At 42.9% G+C, this 19,572-nt stretch overlaps 3 protein-coding genes, 1 long non-coding RNA gene and 1 pseudogene across 5 annotated transcripts; 2 read left to right on the top strand and 3 right to left on the bottom strand.

The window, feature by feature from the left end:
* Positions 1-1,329: 1,329 nt before the first annotated feature.
* On the bottom strand, positions 1,330-2,661 carry LOC117817139. 2 transcript variants are annotated; one of them, XR_004632086.1, is made up of 3 exons: positions 2,559-2,661; positions 1,992-2,089; positions 1,330-1,799 (listed from the first exon to the last, which is right to left on the bottom strand). It is a non-coding gene; the product is annotated as an uncharacterized LOC117817139 (long non-coding RNA). The 2 variants fall into 2 exon arrangements; XR_004632087.1 differs by lacking the exon at positions 2,559-2,661 and adding an exon at positions 2,335-2,366.
* A 345-nt stretch (positions 2,662-3,006) lies between these two features.
* On the bottom strand, positions 3,007-19,107 carry LOC117817566. The gene is made up of 4 exons (XM_034690306.1): positions 18,766-19,107; positions 11,556-11,703; positions 10,591-10,939; positions 3,007-3,615 (listed from the first exon to the last, which is right to left on the bottom strand). Exons 1-4 carry the CDS (start codon positions 19,070-19,072, stop codon positions 3,298-3,300), a joined length of 1,122 nt encoding a protein of 373 aa, XP_034546197.1. The 5' UTR covers positions 19,073-19,107; the 3' UTR covers positions 3,007-3,297.
* Positions 4,792-5,230, bottom strand: LOC117817125 (histone H2B 1/2-like). The gene has a single exon (XM_034689614.1). The coding sequence runs from the start codon at positions 5,208-5,210 to the stop codon at positions 4,842-4,844; it is 369 nt and encodes a 122-aa protein (XP_034545505.1). The 5' UTR covers positions 5,211-5,230; the 3' UTR covers positions 4,792-4,841.
* LOC117817096 (histone H1-like) lies at positions 7,106-7,899 on the top strand. Its single transcript, XM_034689587.1, has one exon. The coding sequence runs from the start codon at positions 7,226-7,228 to the stop codon at positions 7,844-7,846; it is 621 nt and encodes a 206-aa protein (XP_034545478.1). The 5' UTR covers positions 7,106-7,225; the 3' UTR covers positions 7,847-7,899.
* On the top strand, positions 11,273-11,890 carry LOC117817112 (annotated as a pseudogene).
* Positions 19,108-19,572: the final 465 nt, after the last annotated feature.

The raw sequence follows: 19,572 nt of genomic DNA, 5'->3' as shown, positions 1-19,572 counted from the left end.
CCGACCTGGGCCGGTGCACCCCTCCTTAGACGACCTGGTGGTCCCGGGCTCCCCCAGGAGCACCATATCGATACCGAACTTAGTGCGGACACCCGATCGACACAGTCCGCTGCAGCTCAGAGCTCCTGAGCTCAAACGATCCTCCAGCCTCAACCTCCCGGTAGCTTGGATTACAGGCGCGCGCCACCGCAACCGGCGAGAGATCCTCTCATTCATAGAGGGTTTGTGGTTTTACGCACGCGACGTCATCAGAGAGGACGCTCAGGCTGGAAATGTTATTGTTGTTTGATGTGTATATGTTGTTTTGGACAGATCTTAATGTAATTTTGTTCGGCCCATGTCACCTTAGGGGCTCCGTAGATGACGCCTTCATGTTTATTTCGCGTTTTCAGGAAAGTAAATAAATCCACTCCTGCTGCCACTCTGCCTCGCTGAAGTGTGTTTTTTCCCAATTGGATATGCAAATGGTATGCCAAATGAAATAGAGGAAATTCTATATAAGAAGAATCCCATATATATATATATATATATATATATATATATATATATATATATATATATATATATATATATATATATATATATATATATATATGTATATATATATATATATATATATATTAAAATAGTATTTCATGTCTCATATTATGGGATGGCCTGAGACCAATTCAACAATGATGGTTTGATGGTTCCAGTTTCCCTTAAAGCCTCCTGAATATTATAACATAAATCTACACTGGTTATCAATGATATGAATAGAATACATCATATTGTTGCTCACCTCATTCATTTCTTCATCATCCTCCACTTCCTGTCTGGAGTCATGCTCCTTCTGTCCACCTTTGATTTTGGTGTAAAATCAATGAATGTTTGTTTTGGAGAGTCCCTAATCGTTATTGTTTACAAAAGGTTCAGATATCAATCTGATTGAACTCTGTATACTGTTATGATTATTTAAATAACTGCATGGAGCACATGGTGTGATGGGTGCTTAGGAGTTCAACTCCAATAATGACTTTATCACAGTAATTTGAGTCGATGTAATTACATGCCAGCCTCACAAGCAACACACGGATTTTCCTCCACAGTGGGCATGCTATGTTTGGTTCTAACACTTCAATGTAAATGTTTTCTTTGAATAACCAGGTCATACATAACTAGATCATCACAGCTGAAATGAACAGCACTATCTGTAACATTAGTTCAGTCTTGGCACATGAGCTAACAGGATACAAACACGATCATACTGCCATTGTTAAAGGCCTCACACATGAGTTACCTGTATCTAGAATGATGTGTGTCATGTTGACAGGAGAAGCCGAGATAGGGGACGTTACCTGAGTTTATTCAGCAGGCTGTTCTCTGTCTGACAACAGGAAGCCCATTGCAGTGTTACCACAGTGTTCTCTTTAGGGGATACTCTCTCTGGTGGTGTAAACAAGTAACTACAACTCAAAATAGAAAACCCAACAACATTACAAACACAAAGCAGCTCCACTGTTCCATCGCTCTGACAGGGAGTCAGAGCCTTCAGATAAGACCCCAGACTTCCACTTGTGTACATCCATCCATCCATCCATCCATCCATCCATCCATCCATCCATCCATCCATCCATCCATCCATCCATCCATCCATCCATCCATCCATGTCTGGTATCCAGGTGAGTACACGTAGAGTGTCCTGTTCTAGTATCCTGGGAGTTGTTTGGCCGTCGCTGTCCAAGGTGCTGAACTGTCAGAAACAGATTAGGTATCTTCTGTCTCTGTTCAGGATGCTGCACCTGTGCTGCTGCTGAGCTCTGTGGAGCAGACATGAAGCTTCAGTCAACATCCACAAACTGCTCGTCTCTCTTGTAACTGTTGGATGTCAAATAAATCAATACAAATAAGCAACGATTGAATTCAAAGTGAGATCAGGTTTCTGTGATGCTGCCTATCATTTGGTCAGTATACTTAATGATCGCTTCTATGAACATCAAGTTTAGTCTGACCTTGAAAACAGTTGCTGCACTGAGCTCCAGCTGTGGTGATGATCAGTTCAGTCTCTAGAGTCCAGGGAACAGAGGACGAGAAGCTCCCCTGCACTCACCTGGAGGAGAGCCATGAAGAGAGAGAGTCCAGTCATTTCACTCCTCTCCACTGAGGACGGATGATGATGATGAAATGCTCTGTCTCTTCTAAATGTTGTTCTGATTTAACTCTCTTAAAGTAAACTACCTATTAGTCTGTTGGCTCGTACACTTGTACTTGAGTACAGCAACATTTAGTGGACTTTAGTAAACTGTATTTTCACTGGGTGTTTGTTCCAGTCTAACATCATGACTCTTCCCTCACCACTGCTCACTGTGGAGCTCACTCAGGTTTACAGATTCGAGCTTCTGTTCTGTAGAGGCGCTGATTCTCTGAAGTTATTATCAAGTAGATCAAATGGTCTGTTAAAGGGCAGCCACACCATACTGCTATTTAATTACACTAGTTGTTTCATAGCCAAATAAAGTGTGATACTCAAATCCAGACCTCTTAAGTTACAAGTACAGCAGCACTGAAAGCAGTTTTACCTAACAGGAACAGCAGAGCGCATTGGAAGAATCAGATTTGTTTTCTTCCTCGGACCATTAATGAATGTCAGTGACATGGACAGAAACTCCATGATGCTGCAGTGAGTGTATGATCCATAAAATGAATCAGGGGTTAACAGTGTCCATGCGACTACTGTCGGACCGCCTTTCTGTTTTTTACAGGTTAGGTCTATTTTGGTCTGCTTTAACTACACAAGTAGCCTTTATGCATACATATAAACATGCATACAGTTTGTTTTATTTGTGATTGACAACAGAACTGCTTTATTATGAATGTTATTCAGTAACTTCAACAGAAACTCCTGGTTGCTGCAGTGTTCTAAACGTATCCATCAAATGAATCAGGTGTAAACAGACTGAACTGTATTTCTACAGCAGCAGTGACTGAAGTATATAGATATATATGTATATGGATATACATATGGACTTGAATCATTCCCATGAAAGTGCACTAAAGAGTTTTATTAGAACGTCACCCTTCTGGGATGATACGTGAAGAATGAATTAAACTTGATGCTATAATAAATATACGAACCTACCGCGTGACAATTGGATCATCTTAACCAACATAAGTTAACATGAGTTTCTATAATGTGCTGTGTTTCATTCTAACTTTTCCACACATATAATCGTACAAACATATTAGAAATATCTCGGTAGTTGTAGTGGGTGGCTCTTAAAAGAGCCGTTTGTTGTACTTGTTGATGTGTGGTCCTGTTTAACCTCCGAAGCCGTAGAGAGTGCGGCCCTGTCTCTTGAGAGCATAAACCACATCCATGGCGGTCACAGTCTTTCTCTTGGCGTGCTCGGTGTAGGTGACGGCGTCACGGATGACGTTCTCCAGGAACACCTTGAGCACCCCGCGGGTCTCCTCGTAGATGAGACCGGAGATACGCTTCACTCCGCCACGGCGAGCCAGACGGCGGATAGCGGGCTTGGTGATCCCCTGGATGTTATCACGGAGGACTTTACGGTGACGCTTGGCGCCTCCTTTACCGAGTCCCTTTCCTCCCTTTCCGCGTCCAGACATGATGATCAATCGAAGTGGTTCGGTTGAAGTGTAAAGTTTTTAGGCAAACGTGTGTATTTAAAGCATGTCAGCGGACGTTTCTGAGGCACACAGCTCCTGGGCGGGATCTTTGTTTTCTGCTCTGGTTTAACTCCGCCTACACTCAAACCCAGTCACTGCTTTGTCTTCATGCTTTCATGTGACTTCACTTATAACTGCATTCTCCTATTCTAATTGTTCATCTGTTTTAAATTATATATTCTGTGTGGTAAGTCCAATCCACAAATCATAGGTGGGTTCCTTAATTGGCTTCACCGGCGTTAAAAACACAATCTTTAAAACATGTTGCATACAACACAAGTTACACACAGCTGATTTCCGTTTTTCAGCCTCAACTTTCTGACTCAATTTTCATCTTGTGGACATAATATCTTCAAAATGTCTAACACTTTATAAAGTATCATTCTGAAACCTCTTGTACCATGTAGAGGACATTCTGTCCGTTTTAATCAAGGTATTGTTTGTTCGAGTTTTCTTATCTACAACTTTTTATGGGGAAAATAGATATAATGTAGTTGAAACATAAGCATTTACTGTGTTTTTATTTAAGCATTCACTTGACATGTCTTATCTGAGGAGCTTTTTTTTTAATCAAGCCAAAGCAGCTTTAGTAACAGTATCCCTTAATGTACTTTTTTATTCTCTCCTTTGTGGTTGATTTTTTTTAATATATAATTAATGGTGTCATGTATAGGGCAGAATACAAACCAGGGGATAGAGGGGCAGAGTGGAGAATATAGATTCATACAGTTTGGTTATTACGTTTATTTGTAGTGATTTAACTTGAGGTATTATCTGTACCCGTGGTTATTCCCAAACCTCAGGTGTTGCACAGACTGCCCTGAGTTAAACAGTGATTTATCACTGATATGGTTACATAAATGAACGATGAACTATTGTACGTGTCCGACTACACACACGGAATAAGTTAATTCCATGAACTTAACCCGTTTGTGTTAATTGTATTTCTGAAACATGGATAGAATGTCTGAAGATGTTCAGATTACCTCTTTAACTGCCTCCATGAAAAGGCTATGTATCACTAGGGACAAATAATATAACTTAGTGTTTGTGTGTACTCTTATTGATATTCAGAACCTTTTCATTCTGATGTCCAGACAGAGGAACCTCTTAGTTTGAGTGAGTGGCTCTTAAAAGAGCCTTTGGTTTACAGGTTGATGCAGCAGAGGTGTTTACTTGGAGCTGGTGTACTTGGTCACAGCCTTGGTGCCCTCAGACACGGCGTGCTTGGCCAGCTCACCGGGCAGCAGCAGGCGGACGGCGGTCTGGATCTCCCTGGAGGTGATGGTGGAGCGCTTGTTGTAGTGGGCCAGACGGGAGGCCTCACCGGCGATGCGCTCAAAGATATCACTCACGAAGGAGTTCATGATGCCCATAGCCTTGGAGGAGATCCCGGTGTCGGGGTGGACCTGTTTCAGGACCTTGTACACGTAGATAGCATAGCTCTCTTTCCTGGTCCTCCTCCTCTTCTTGCCGGTCTTGGTGGCCTTGGACACGGCTTTCTTAGAGCCCTTCTTGGGTGCTTTCACTGTCTCAGGCATCTTGCTTTAGTCAGTCTGACCTTAGATAGATAGATGGTTGGGTGGAGGTTCAGGAGATTCTATTTATATTGACTCAATTCAGATCAAACTGCTCTGTCCCTCAAAGAGGATTGGCTGAGATTCAGAGCTCAACTGAGTCAACACACTACAAGTCTCTGAGACACGTGACGATCCCTGACCAATAGTAGCTTTCCTTTTTTTCTACACATCAGTGACGTCATGAAGGTAATAGTGCCTGAAGAGTCAAACAACATGAACTAAATGAATGATTCTCTCATTTCCTCCTGGTAGTTGTCACAAAAAGTCAGTTTGAGACTTGTGTGAGACAAACAGCTCTTAAAGTACTTGAACAACAAAGTGAGTGAAAAGAAGTGTAAAGGACATGTAAGTAAGGTGAGTCAGAGTGTGATACAGACACACGAGAAGATCAGTGCATTATACTATACTTCAGAAAGTTACGTCACTGCTCGATATAAACACTCCAGAATAATGAGCCATGAGAAGACAAGGGATGAAAACACTTTCAGATTTCTGACAACTATGAACAAAAAGAAGAAGATAACAAGATTATCAAATAAAATGTTCCTTACTGTGTTCAACGTTTCAATTTAATTTAGCAGACGCTTTTGTCCAAAGAACCAGAATCAGCTGTATGGGTCGAGTGTACGAGCACATAGAAGAAATGTGACTCTGGGGAAGTTTGCTCTCTGTGTACAAACAATCAACATAAACAATATGATCATATGTTCAAGTCAACTTTAGACTTTGAACTGAGAGATAGGCCTAAAAGTGTGAGAGCTAATGTATGATGAAAAGAAAAGGGCATTTTATTCTACAGAGTAATGAATAGCTCTACGTTTTGTTTTTGTCTCCATTTATTGTTAGTGTCCTCCTCTTCACACATCTTCACACCTGTAGCAGAGGGGCTGATTGTACAGGTACGACTGGTTCTCTGTTGAGGGCTGGTGACAGCAGGTGAGGTGAAAAATCAAACAACCTGTTTTATAATGAGATAACTCTCTCTGTTACAGATACACAACATGTTTTGATCCTCACAGACTCATACATGTGAACATTGTGAGTCCACAGCAGCAGGTGTTTATGTTGTGCTCTTCTTCATCAGCTACATCCTATTATAACTTCAGTCATGTTCTGATAGAGGAAATCATTCCTGCTCTCTTCCAAAGACTCATTTCATCCAATAAAGCTGTCAATCATTTATTAGTCTGTCAGTGTGATCAGTGTTTCAGACTCTTCTCAGCACTGACTTGGAGGGAAAATGGCTCCACATTAGGTTGTGTGCTTCTAACATTGGTCAGTGTGTTTATGAATGAATACTGCAGCAAAGCCCATAAAATGCCATCAAAAGATCTTTGTCTGTGTTCGTACAGAGCAGAGGAACAGTTTGTGTCAATGATTGAAAGCAGAGGACATGTCCACAGAGACAGAGAGCAGCTCTGAGAGGAAGCCTGGACAAACTGCAGCACAGGCCTCAGTCCTCCTCAGTGTGTTTGCTGCGACCACAATAACTTGATTTGATGACAAACTCTTCATCAACACATGGATGTTTTTACTCTGAGGCTCTGAACAAACATGTGGAGCAGCGGGAGAAGCACTTTTCACCGAGCTCTGAAGCTTTTTCAATCCTTTGAGGAGAGAAATGAGAGAGAGAAAAGCCGCTGAGCAGTGCTGCTCACGGCGGTGAATCTGTGCGCTTTGGAGGCTCCACAAAGAAGGCGCAGCGAGCAGCAGAGCTCAACATGACTTCAGTCTGAAGAGACACAAGTCTACTATCTGCTCCTTCACTGTCAGCCTTCAGCACGGCTCCATCTTTTAGTTTGGACTCTTTAATCAGGGAGAGAAAACACAAGAGGCTCGGCTTTCAGACGGCCCAGAGGAGACCCGGCCCGGATTGAGTCTCTACGGTTCTCATGGTGCGTTTAAGAGCAGCGTATTGCTCATTGAGCTTTAACGTGTCAGTCACTCCGTGCTGTGAACGACTCTACGACTGAACTATGGCAGAACAAGCTCCAGCCCCAGCCGCCGCCCCGGCCAAGGCGGCCAAGAAGAAGGCTCCCAAGCCGAAGAAGGCCGGCCCCAGCGTCAGCGAGCTCATCGTTACAGCTGTGGCCGCGTCCAAGGAGCGGAGCGGCGTGTCCGCGGCCGCCCTCAAGAAGGTCCTGGCTGCAGGAGGATACGATGTGGACAAGAACAAGGCCCGCGTCAAGACTGCTATTAAGAGTCTGGTGGCAAAGGGCACTCTGGTCCAGGTCAAGGGAACCGGGGCCTCCGGATCCTTCAAGATGAGCAAGAAGATCGCAGAGAAGAAGCCGGCTAAGAAAGTCGCTCCTAAAGCCAAGAAACCTGCAGCGGCCAAGAAGCCCAAGGCAGCGGCAGCTAAGAAGCCAGTAGCAGCTAAGAAGTCCCCGAAGAAGGTCAAGAAACCCGCGGCGGCCAAGAAAGCAGCCAAGAGCCCTAAGAAGCCCACAAAGAGCCCTAAGAAGGCTACAAAGAGCCCCAAGAAGGCCACCAAGAGTCCCAAGAAGGTGGTCAAGAAGGCTCCTGCAGCCAAGAAAGCCCCCGCAAAGAAGGTTGCCAAGCCCAAAGTCAAGAAGGTAGCAGCAAAGAAGAAGTGAGCTGAGACCACCGAAGATTCACCTCAAAACTAAAGGCTCTTTTAAGAGCCACCCACATCTCACACTGAAGAGAGGAGTCCTGTTCATTCATGTCACATTTAACACATTCAATCAATTACAGAGACATTCATTCTTATTCACTGAGCTCTATGTCACCTCGTAGGCCATTTCAATCCAACTCCTTACATTCACCGCAGACAGGACAAACATGTAACATCAACAGGCCTCATTCAATAAGTCCTGTTCAACAACAAAACCTTGTTCAGCAGCGTTCATATGATAGGACTCAATCCATCACTTCAACAACATGGCTGCTGTAAGCTTAGAATATACTAACACAAATACACAACACACTGCTCCCAGTGCTCCTCAACTGAGCACCATCATCCAAATACATTTATCACAAGCAGACTGAGCTGAACAAGCTGTTACTCAAATACATCATTTCAATAACAAGCACTTCTTTAACAAACATGCTCTCTGTTTGGGTTTATAATGCAAGAGTCCCTGAAATATACCTGAGGCCAGGTCATATTTAATTATCCAAAAGTGTTAAAACCCCAATCGATATTTTTTTAGTCTCATTATCAACTCCATTACTAACCATTTCAATCCATTGCCATTTAATGCTGTATTTAGCTGGTTTGGAGGGCATATATTGCCTAAAATTGAAGGAACTTCTGAATGCCACTATCCTTTCATCCACTGTGACATTAGGGCCTGGATTAAAGACAAGTGGAAGTTGATCCACCCACTTGTCCCTCACTGTCCTAATGGCTGCCAGCTTGTCTCTCTTCCATCCAAGCTCCTGCAGTCACATTCCAAAGTGTCCTTGAGCAAGACACTGAACCCCAAACTGCTCCTGCTGTTGTTCAGCGGTGTGTGTATGAATGAGATTAGCTAATACTGATGGTCCCTTACTATAGCAGCCTCTACCATCAGTGAGTGAATGTGGTATGAATGAGTGAATGTGACGAGTAGTGTAAAAGAGCTTTGAGTGGTCAGAAGACTAGAAAGAGATGTATAAGTACAAGTCTATTAAACATTTACCATTTACCATGACCAGCTCAAAAGCTGACTGGATGTCTGTTACACAAGTCCCTGCTATCCTAGTGGCTCTGTCTTTATAATGTTTTCTGCAGACAGTTTTGCCTGACGTATATTTGGGGTTGGAGATCACTGTATTTCCCTATCTTTAGATGTGAATGTCTTGCCTGGAGGAAAATGAATAGCTGTTTCCTCATTTGGATTGTAATCAGAATCATCAGACTCAGAATTGACCACAAGATGATCTTCATGTTCAGACACACCCTCCTCTCTTTCCCTGTCATGATCAAAAAGGAGTGCCAGGGTTGTCACCTGTTTACTTCTGCTGCTCACTCTGTAACACTCTGACAGAGAGCATTTGAGAAATGAAGACAGAGTCAGATACGTCAGTCTGAAAACACCTTCTGCTTTGTGAAGAGAATTCATCCAGGCGTAGATTTATTAGATCACATGAAGCCATGTGTTCATGATGTTTCAGGGTCTTTGATGTCAAATGTTGGGCTGTCACCTTGTCAATAAGTCTTTTATTTCACACATGATATATTTTGTTTTATTTTCCTGGAACATTGCATCAACTGTCTTCATCTGTACTCGTGTTTGAAATGACACATTGTCTTGATTTGGATGCAAACTTGGATCCTGAAGACTTCCTGCTCACTCTCTGAGAGGGACAGCAGGTCTTCAGCATCATCACTGAGCAGCTCTACTGGATGGAGCTACAGGGTGTCAGCGAGGCCAGGTGGAGACTTTAGTCTCAAAGCTGCTCATGAATGGAGATGTTTCTCTCACTGTCTTTACAAATGTTCTCTAAGGACTGATGGAAATTAAACTTTCATGTAGTTGCTGATAGTGAGCTCAAGGTCGATGTAAAACCACTTCCTGTCACACACCCTGTTTTTCTAAGTTATTGTGTGTCATTCTCACCTTCACAAAGGATTACATTCTAAACAGGTTCAGTGTGAGCATTAAACAAAGTGACACAACAAGGAAGGTTACATGTGAACACAGTTACAACCAGGAAGCTTTGCATCTCTGTGCTGATCAATAAAACCATGAGTTAAACAAGAACTAATACACACCTGCACACACTCTGATCAGAGGTTAGTTGAAGCTGAAGAGTTGATGAGAGTTTCTGATTCTGCTTCATGTTTGGATGTGAACTCTGAACCACTCTAAATTCATTGTTACAGGACTGCTTGTTATTTAATCAGTGATTCAAGCTTAAAACGATATTAATGTGCATGAATGTCAATAACTAAGAGATCTCATGTTAGACAATTGTTGGCAGTATTTGATCATCCATTGAGCTCGTGTTTGAGCATATGGAGGCAGCACTGTTCCAGCTCTGTCATGTTATCATCTGAGTGAAGAGAAGTCTGATATATGCTGCTCATGATGTGATTCTTTTATAGACACACAGCTCTAATAATTTATCTAAGAGAGGGGCCAGTGATGAAACTCGGTGATTACGGTATAATTGCTTTGTGTGAAACTTTCCAAATGTGTGCTGAAGCGTTGACTGTAAAGGTGATGTAACATAATGTGGAAATAATCTCTGTAGGTGTAGTGAGGTGGCTCTTAAAAGAGCCGTTGTGTTGGTTGGAGCAGCAGTAGTGGAAGACAGTTTATGCTCTCTCTCCGCGGATGCGTCTGGCCAGCTGGATGTCTTTGGGCATGATGGTGACCCTCTTGGCGTGGATGGCGCACAGGTTGGTGTCCTCGAAGAGACCCACGAGGTAAGCCTCGCTGGCCTCCTGCAGAGCCATGACGGCGGAGCTCTGGAAGCGCAGGTCGGTCTTGAAGTCCTGAGCGATCTCACGGACCAGGCGCTGGAAGGGCAGCTTGCGGATCAGCAGCTCGGTGGACTTCTGGTAACGACGGATCTCTCTCAGGGCCACGGTACCGGGCCTGTAACGATGAGGCTTCTTCACGCCTCCGGTAGCCGGTGCGCTCTTACGGGCTGCCTTGGTGGCCAGCTGCTTCCTGGGGGCTTTGCCTCCGGTGGACTTACGAGCGGTCTGCTTGGTTCTTGCCATTGTCTCTGCTTACTGTGAGCGGGAGAATAATGTTGAAGAAAGAGGAGGCGCGCTGCTCTTAAAGCGGAGGAGCAGCTGTGACACGGTGACGCTGCTTCAAACCTCCGGCTCGTGATTGGTGAGAGGCCGCTCCTGGAGCCCAGCCCCGCCGCAGAGGGGGGAGCGAGCCCCCGCCTCAAGCTCCGCTGCTTATTGGAGAGAAAGCCTCCAGACTGTGAAGCGGGGCTGAGCGCGGACCGCCCTCTGCTGCTCTGCTGGAAGCCTCTTTTCTGGTTGGTGAGCCAGGAAAACGCGCGCGCTCCGCGGGTATATAACCTGGGTTTGGTCTATGGAGGACATTATTTCTCTGAGTCCAGACTCTAGAAACAACCCCAAAAATGAGTGGAAGAGGCAAAACCGGCGGAAAGGCCAGAGCAAAGGCAAAGACCCGCTCATCCCGTGCCGGGCTCCAGTTCCCGGTCGGTCGTGTCCACAGACTGCTGCGCAAAGGGAACTATGCCCAGCGTGTTGGTGCCGGTGCCCCCGTGTACCTGGCAGCTGTGCTGGAGTACCTGACCGCTGAGATCCTGGAGTTGGCTGGAAACGCTGCCCGTGACAACAAGAAGACTCGTATCATCCCCCGTCACCTGCAGCTGGCTGTCCGCAACGACGAGGAGCTCACAAGCTGCTGGGCGGAGTGACCATCGCTCAGGGCGGCGTGCTGCCCAACATCCAGGCTGTCCTGCTGCCCAAGAAGACTGAGAAGGCCGCCAAGAAGTAAACACTCAACAAGAACTGCAAACAAACACAAAGGCTCTTTTAAGAGCCACTCACCATACACCTTAAAGAGCAGAGCTTCACTGATGTAAAAAAGGGAAATTGATATTATATTGTTTACTCTGATTACTAGATGCATCTCATAAAGGCTTTTTAACCCAGGATTAAGAACTGGAAAAAAAAATATTCATCACAATAAACCACCTTAATGCATAATTTCTCTTCAATATAAATCAATTATCTGAAACTTTGTTATCATTTATAAGATGCACACACGAGGGCCGATAAAATACGAACTGCTGAACACCCACAATGTGATTTTCGAGTGGAACTAGTCGCAGATCTTCTGGACCCTGTGGTGTCTTCACAGGAGAAGAACAGTCACAATGGCTTGGAATTATTATTATTTCAAGCTCAAGTGTTAACACACTTGACACTTGCTTCCCAAAGCTTAAAAAATAAAATTTCCTCAGTCAAACCGGAATTAGCTCTTCTTCTACCATGGCAAGGAGCTAAGCTACAATAAACAACTTCATATTATTGATAATATTAATTTCCATCATTTATGTTGGGATCCAGGCTCTCCATTTTCACTATTCCTACTGAGTACCAACAGGAAGCTGAAAATACGAGCTGTCTTGTCCGACAGCAACACAAATGAAACAAAGTATTTTGCATTGGCATCACTCCCTTTCCTCTCTGTCTCCCTATGCCTGTCCGTCTCTCTCTTACTTCACATTCATCTTACGTAAAACATGCAAAAAACAAAACCACAACACACAAGTATTACAAATGAAATATTGAGAACGTTCATAAACATATTATAACACAGTATCACTCCTGAGTTTTGTGTCTGAGTCACGAACAAAAAATCTTCAGAAAGTCAAACAACATTAAGATGATGGAAATATTTTCTACTTGATCAGTTATTAATCTGGTTCCCCTCCAGTGGTTTAAATGTTTAAAAAGCTCTCAGCTATCCTTTCAAAGGATAAAATGTGATGAAATGCATTACTTGAACTTTGACCTGATGATGTGTGTGTGTGTGTGTGTGTGTGTGTGTGTGTGTGTGTGTGTGTGTGTGAAGGTCTCACTACCTGCTGAAGCTATCCAACAAGCTAAACAGAGAAATAACTCCATGTCAAAGTTGCTGCCTTTGATAAAGTTTACTGAAGTTATCTTTCTGCTGTGAAACTGCAGTCTCCTCTCTTTGCATCACGGTGAAGGTACTTCAAAAATACACCACAAGGTGGAACTGTAACACAAAAAATACACAAGATGTGTTTTCTCCTTTCACAAAATTATATTTTTCACCTCAAATTGATGTATACATGTTCAACAAAATGCAGAGAAGTAAGTGTTAGATGCTCAAACCTCCCTGGAGTACAAACACCAGACTCTTCTCTGATTATCTGGGCCTCAGTATGCTGAAATGAACCCTAAACTGTGGTTATCAGAGGGTTAAAAAACTGCTCCAGTTCTGGAACCTCCAGGCGACCTTACAGGTTTTCAGTCCAACATTTTTACTAGCTCTCCCTTTTAACAGATTAGGGCCGCCGCTTCTATACAACTACCTTATGATCACAGAACACCAAGGAGAGAGAAAACTGAAGAGCTCACACAGTGGTCTTCAAAATGCTGTAAGAGGCAGATCTTTTAGTGCTCTGCTCCTCACATCACACAGGAGGAGCCCTTTTTGTTTGTTTGTCCCTCAATGCTCCTCAAACAGACTGAGTACGTCCCTGCTCTTCATCATACTCACTCAGTCTGATAAAGACAAAGCTCTAACTTGAATGGATGTGACATCAGCTGCTGTGACTGATGGTCATTGCTCCTCTCCTCCAGGTGGAGGCGCTGTAGGACAAACAATCACAGCTGCTCTGTGCAGGTGTGTATGGAAACAAGAAGCAGCAGAAGCAGTGCTGAAGCTGTTGTAACATGTAGAAACATTGATGTTGAGCCTGTGTGTGTTTGTTTGTCAGTGTGCAGAGTTTAAAAAGACCGGGTCCCGCTGTATTACTCAGGCTGCACTACAGCGTCTATTCTCAGGCGCGATCCCACTACTGAGCGGCACGAGGGCTTTGACCTGCTCCGTCTCCGACCTGGGCCGGTGCACCCCTCCTTAGACGACCTTGTGGTCCCGGGCTCCCCCAGGAGCACCATATCGATACCGAACTTAGTGCGGACACCCGATCGACACAGTCCGCTGCAGCTCAGAGCTCCTGAGCTTAAACGATCCTCCAGCCTCAGCCTCCCGGTAGCTTGGATTACAGGTGCGCGCCACCGCACCCGGCGAGAGATTCTCTCATTCATAGAGGGTTTGTGGTTTTACGCACGTGACGTCATCAGAGAGGACGCCCAGGCAGGAAATGTTATTGTTGTTTGATGTGTATATGTTGTTTTGGACAGATCTTAATGTAATTTTGTTCGGCCCATGTCACCTTAGGGGCTCCGTAGATGACGCCTTCATGTTTATTTCGCGTTTAAAGGAAAGTAAATAAATCCACTCCTGCTGCCACTCTGCCTCTCTGAAGTGTGTTTTTCCCAATGGGATATGCAGTTTGTTTCACGTGCGCACGTATACCTTTTCGTGCTTACCAGAAACGATCTATCTAATATTTTTTTCTGCCCACGTCACTTTAGGGGCGCCGTAGTACAACAGGAAACTTTAATCTCAAAAATTGAATGCCAACTGAAATAGAGGAAATTCTAAATAAGAAGAATGAAAAGAAAAGACTAGTAGGTGCGGTGTGTGATATTCTTATCAGGGCCGAAAGCAATGAAGAACTGTTACAAAAGATATGTAATAAATGGAATGAGGATCTTCAAATTGTAGAAACAGAAACAAACTAAATGGAAGGATTGTTTAAAACTAACATATAACGTGAGCACTAATGAAAATATGCGCCCAATCCAGCATAAGCTAATAACAAGCATGTACTATAGTGGAAAACAAATCCATAAATTTAACCCCAGCTGCTCAGATAGATGTCTCCCTCATACATGCCTTTTAGTATTGGGATTTTATCGATTTGGGATAATATCGAAAAATTGATCTCTTAATAGGTTATTATAAAACTGAGTTTTCACCTATACATATATTTAAAAAAAAAAATGATTTCATGTCTCATATTATGGGATGCCCTGAGACCAATTCAAAAATAAAAATTATGAGGCCTACATAAATAGTTTGAAGGAGAAGATCTCCATCTCTTCAGTTGAACCACTTCATCTGCTCTGTGACTTTGATGGTTCCAGTTTCCCTTAAAGCTTCCTGAATATTATAACATAAATCTACACCGGTTATCAATGATATAAATAGAATACATCATATTGTTGCTCACCTCATTCATTTCTTCATCATCCTCCACTTCCTGTCTGGAGTCATGCTCCTTCTGTCCACCTTTGATTTTGGTGTAAAATCAATGAATGTTAGTTTTGGAGAGTCCCTAATCGTTATTGTTACAAAAGGTTCAGATATGTATCTGATTGAACTCTGTATACTGTTATGATTATTTAAATAACCTGCATGGAGCACATGGTGTGATGGGTGCTTAGGAGTTCAACTCTAATAATGACTTCATCACAGTAATCTGAGTCGATGTAATTACATGCTAGCCTCACAAGCAACACACGGATTTTCCTCCACAGTGGGCATGCTATGTTGGTTCTAACACTTCAATGTAAATGTTTACTTTGAATAACCAGGTTATACATAACTAGATCATCACAGCTGAAATGAACAGCACTATCTGTATCATTAGTATTTATTGCATATATATTGAATAACTTTATTCCATTTCTGGAGACATACAATATAATAAGCCATTTAACCCCGCTCAACCAAAACCCAGTGCAACAAGAGCAACATCACACAGACCTCGTCAGTGAAACAGACGGCACAGTGAAATATTTACAGTTCTAAGGTTTATAGTGTCCCAGGACAGAGCACTGCTCTCTGACAGTCTAAAGGTTCCTCCTCCTAAGGTTAGTCTGAATGGTTTTTAAAACGGTCTCACTTTTGATCACAGACTGATGGATTACAATTTCTGCTCGTGTTTTCCAGATGTGGGTGTTGATGATGGACATGATGAGCCAGAACAATCTTCTCTTTGTGTTTGTGAGTGTTCATTAACCTTCCTCTTGTGTTAGCTGTCTGTAACATCTCTTGTGTTAACGGGTTGGTTTCGACCTGTGTCTTAAATCAGCTGTAAAATACACTAAAAACAATTTACTATCATCCAATTTGTATCTCATCTCTTGGTTACCTTGTTAGGCTTCTTTATCCATGAAAATATTGGTTTTAATAATTTTGGTGTGGGCCTCTGGGCCTTTTTTTGTCAGTATACCCCTATATTTCAATTTTAAAATATTGTAAAATTAACCTCAAGATAATTATATAGATATATTAAAGGTTGTTGTGTTATCTGCCTATTACTGAGGGTATTAGAACACATCTCTGAAATATATTTGTTTTATTTATTTTTCATTTCAATTTAATTAACTATAGTAACTATATGGTGTTATGGGTCAGTTTCGACCCATATATAATACTTCAAGAAAAAGGATAAAAAGTAATATAAGCATCCAGGTATTCCTCATCTCTTTCCACATGTCACCATGGACTTTTTTTCCTTCAAGGTTTGTCATATATGATGACTCTTCTTAGTGACAATGGCATAAATAGCTCAAAAATGTCTTGATGTCACTGACTCTCATCACAGCAGACCTTGTGATTCCAGGGCTCATTTTGATGACATGTGCAGCAGCTGCCCCTGCCATGTACATCATGAGGTACTGAGCTCCAAAAGTCTCACCATCTTTGGACTTGAATCTTTCAGGGAGAGCAGCTTCACCTCCGGGGACCTCCTCATCAGACTCATTAAATGTGTCTGTCTTCCTCCTCAGAAACCTGCTCATCCTCATACTGCTCTGTGTTCTCTCCCTCATTTTAACCAAAATAGTATCCAGAACTTGGCTCCACTGAAAATCTTCTTCTCATTTTTGCATGCTGAAAATTGGAGATGTGCACTCTGCCAAGTCCAATGCTGGTCATCCCTATGTTCCCACAGCCACTATTTCTCACATTTCTAGAAGATTTTTCAATTAGGTCTTGTGTTCCTATATTTCCCGTCAATTGAAGCCTATCCTCTCACAAATGGTTTTGCAAGCAACTTTATAGTAAATTAATGAATACATGGTTAATTTTATTTCGATTAGCAGCAGCAGAAATCGTCACAATCAAAATTATTACAAGAAAAAATAAAACAGGCTGATCAAAAGGGTTTCGGCTGAAGCAGAGCTTATAGATGCCTAAATGTACATAGGCAAGCTCCCCAAATGATCACTCAAATGATGAATTAACCTCACATGTCTGGATATGCCTGTCTTGTTTATTTTGTTTTTGTGCAGTATACTGGAAAACAATACAAAATGAGAATCCCCTAAAGCTCACGTGATTGGGAAATGATCTGGCTGTCAGTGTGTTGACTGACAGTTCACTTAGGATTTCAGTTTTGACTCTAATTTTGCTTTTTCATCTTATTTTATGACCGGGTCGAAACCGACCCTAACGAAACAAAGGTTATAATTTCAACCAGAGCATTTTATGATTAAGTGAAAAAAAAAGTTGTATTTTGTTGAAATAGAGGTTCCTGACAAAGTCAAAAAGCCTTGATGCAATAAAATATTTTTCTAACACAAGAGGAAGGTTAGAGAGTCCATACTGATCTCTCACTGTTACAAACATTAAAACCAATTGTAGACATTTAGTTCCTGATGTCTCTGGTCCTGTAACAGTCCAGGAGAAGGTGTTGGAGAGGCTAATCCTCATCACATGAGGGCATCGGACATTTTTAGTGGTCATAAAGCAGCTCCACTGTACCACCGCTCTGACATGGAGTCAGAGCCTTCCGATAAGACCCCAGACCTCTGCTTGTGTATGTATTGTACACAATATACTTCATCCATCCATCCATCCATGTCTGGTATCCAGGTGAGTACAGGCAGAGTGTCCTGTTCTTGTCTCCTGGGAGTTGTGTGGCTGTCGCTGTCCAAGGTGCTGAACTGTCAGAAACAGCTCAGGTATCTTCTGTCTCTGTTCAGGATGCTACACTGTGCTGCTGAGCTCTGTGGAGCAGACATGAAGCTTCAGTCAACATCCACAAACTGCTCATCTCTCTTGTAACTGTTGGATGTCAAATAAATCAATACAAATAAGCAACGATTGAATTCAAAGATCAGGTTTCTGTGATGCTGCCTGTTATCATTTGATCAGTATAAATACTGACTCAATGTTCACTTCTATGAACATCAAGTTTAGTCTGACCTTGAAAACAGCTGAGCTCCAGTCTAACTATTAGTCTGTTGGCTCGTACACTTGTTGTACAGCAACATTTAGTGGACTTTAGTAAACTGTATTTTCCCTGGGTGTTTGTTTCAGTCTAACATCATGACTCTTCCCTCACCACTGCTCACTGTGGAGCTCACTCAGGTTTACAGGAGACATGCTGTCCCTGATTCGAGCCTCTGTTCTGTAAAGGGCGTGATAGTCTTAGAAGTTATTATCAAGTAGATCAAATGTTCTGTTAAAGGGCAGCCAACCCATACTGCTATTTTATTACACTAGTTGTTTCATATCAAATAAAGTGTGATATTGAAATCCAAACCCCTTAAATTACCAGTACAGCAGCACTGAAAGCAGTTTTACCGAAAGGGATGAACAGCAGAGTGCATTGGAAGAATCATATTGTTTTCTTCCTCGGACCATGAATGAATGTCAGTAACATGGACAGAAACCCCTTGATGCTGCAGTGAGTGTATGACCATAAAATGAAACAAGGGGTAATGTCCACGTACGCGCGCGATTACTATCGGGACCTTGTCTTTGTTTTTACAGGTTAGGTGTATTTTGGTCTGCTTTAACAAATCAACACTTACCTCCAGTACATAGGAGCTTGATCATTATGTTATTTTCCACACATATCATCGTACAAACATAGTAGAAATAGCTCGGTAGTTGTAGTGGGTGGCTCTTAAAAGAGCCGTTTGTTGTGGTTGTTGTGTGTGGTCCTGTTTAACCTCCGAAGCCGTAGAGAGTGCGGCCCTGTCTCTTGAGAGCATAAACCACATCCATGGCGGTCACAGTCTTTCTCTTGGCGTGCTCGGTGTAGGTGACGGCGTCACGGATGACGTTCTCCAGGAACACCTTGAGCACCCCGCGGGTCTCCTCGTAGATGAGACCGGAGATACGCTTCACTCCGCCACGACGAGCCAGACGGCGGATAGCGGGCTTGGTGATCCCCTGGATGTTATCACGGAGGACTTTACGGTGACGCTTGGCGCCTCCTTTACCGAGTCCCTTTCCTCCCTTTCCGCGTCCAGACATGTTGATCAATCGAAGTGGTTCGGTTGAAGTGTAAAGTTTTTAGGCAAACGTGTGTCTTTAAGCATGTCAGCGGACGTTTCTGAGGCACACAGCTCCTGGGAGGGATCTTTGTTTTCTGCTCTGGTTTAACTCCGCCTACACTCAAACCCAGTCACTGCTTTGTCTTCATGCTTTCATGTGACTTCACTTATAACTGCATTCTCTATTCTAATTGTTCATCTTTTTAAATGATATTCTGTGTGGGAAGTCCAATCCACAAATCATAGGTGGGTTTCTTAATTGGCTTCACCGGCGTTAAAAACACAATCTTTAAAAACATGTTGCATACAACACAAGTTACACACAGCTGATTTCCTTTTTCAGCCTCAACTTTCTGACTCAGTTATTTTCATCTTGTGGACATAATATCTTCAAAATGTCTAACACTTTATAAACTATCATTCTGAAACCTCTTGTACCATGTAGAGGACATTCTGTCCGTTTTATCAAAGTATCGTTTG

This window comes from Notolabrus celidotus, chromosome 8 (genome assembly GCF_009762535.1).
Source record: "Notolabrus celidotus isolate fNotCel1 chromosome 8, fNotCel1.pri, whole genome shotgun sequence".
Lineage (NCBI taxonomy): Eukaryota > Metazoa > Chordata > Actinopteri > Labriformes > Labridae > Notolabrus > Notolabrus celidotus.
The sequence above is the reverse complement of the archived record's forward strand: the minus strand, read 5'-3'. Positions and strand labels throughout refer to the sequence as shown.

What these genes read in the sequence shown, in the direction of transcription:
- LOC117817566 (XM_034690306.1), bottom strand. Translation starts at nt 19,072, where the DNA reads ATGTCTGGACGCGGAAAGGGAGGAAAGGGACTCGGTAAAGGAGGCGCC. An exon ending in CACTCTCTACGGCTTCGGAG is followed by an intron (nt 11,704 to 18,765) that starts GTTAAACAGGAC and finishes GTTTGTTTGCAG; the next exon opens with TTCTTGTTGAGTGTTTACTT. An exon ending in ACACCAACCTGTGCGCCATC is followed by an intron (nt 3,616 to 10,590) that starts CACGCCAAGAGG and finishes CCACTTCGATTG; the next exon opens with ATCATCATGTCTGGACGCGG.
- LOC117817096 (XM_034689587.1), top strand. Translation starts at nt 7,226, where the DNA reads ATGGCAGAACAAGCTCCAGCCCCAGCCGCCGCCCCGGCCAAGGCGGCC.
- LOC117817125 (XM_034689614.1), bottom strand. Translation starts at nt 5,210, where the DNA reads ATGCCTGAGACAGTGAAAGCACCCAAGAAGGGCTCTAAGAAAGCCGTG.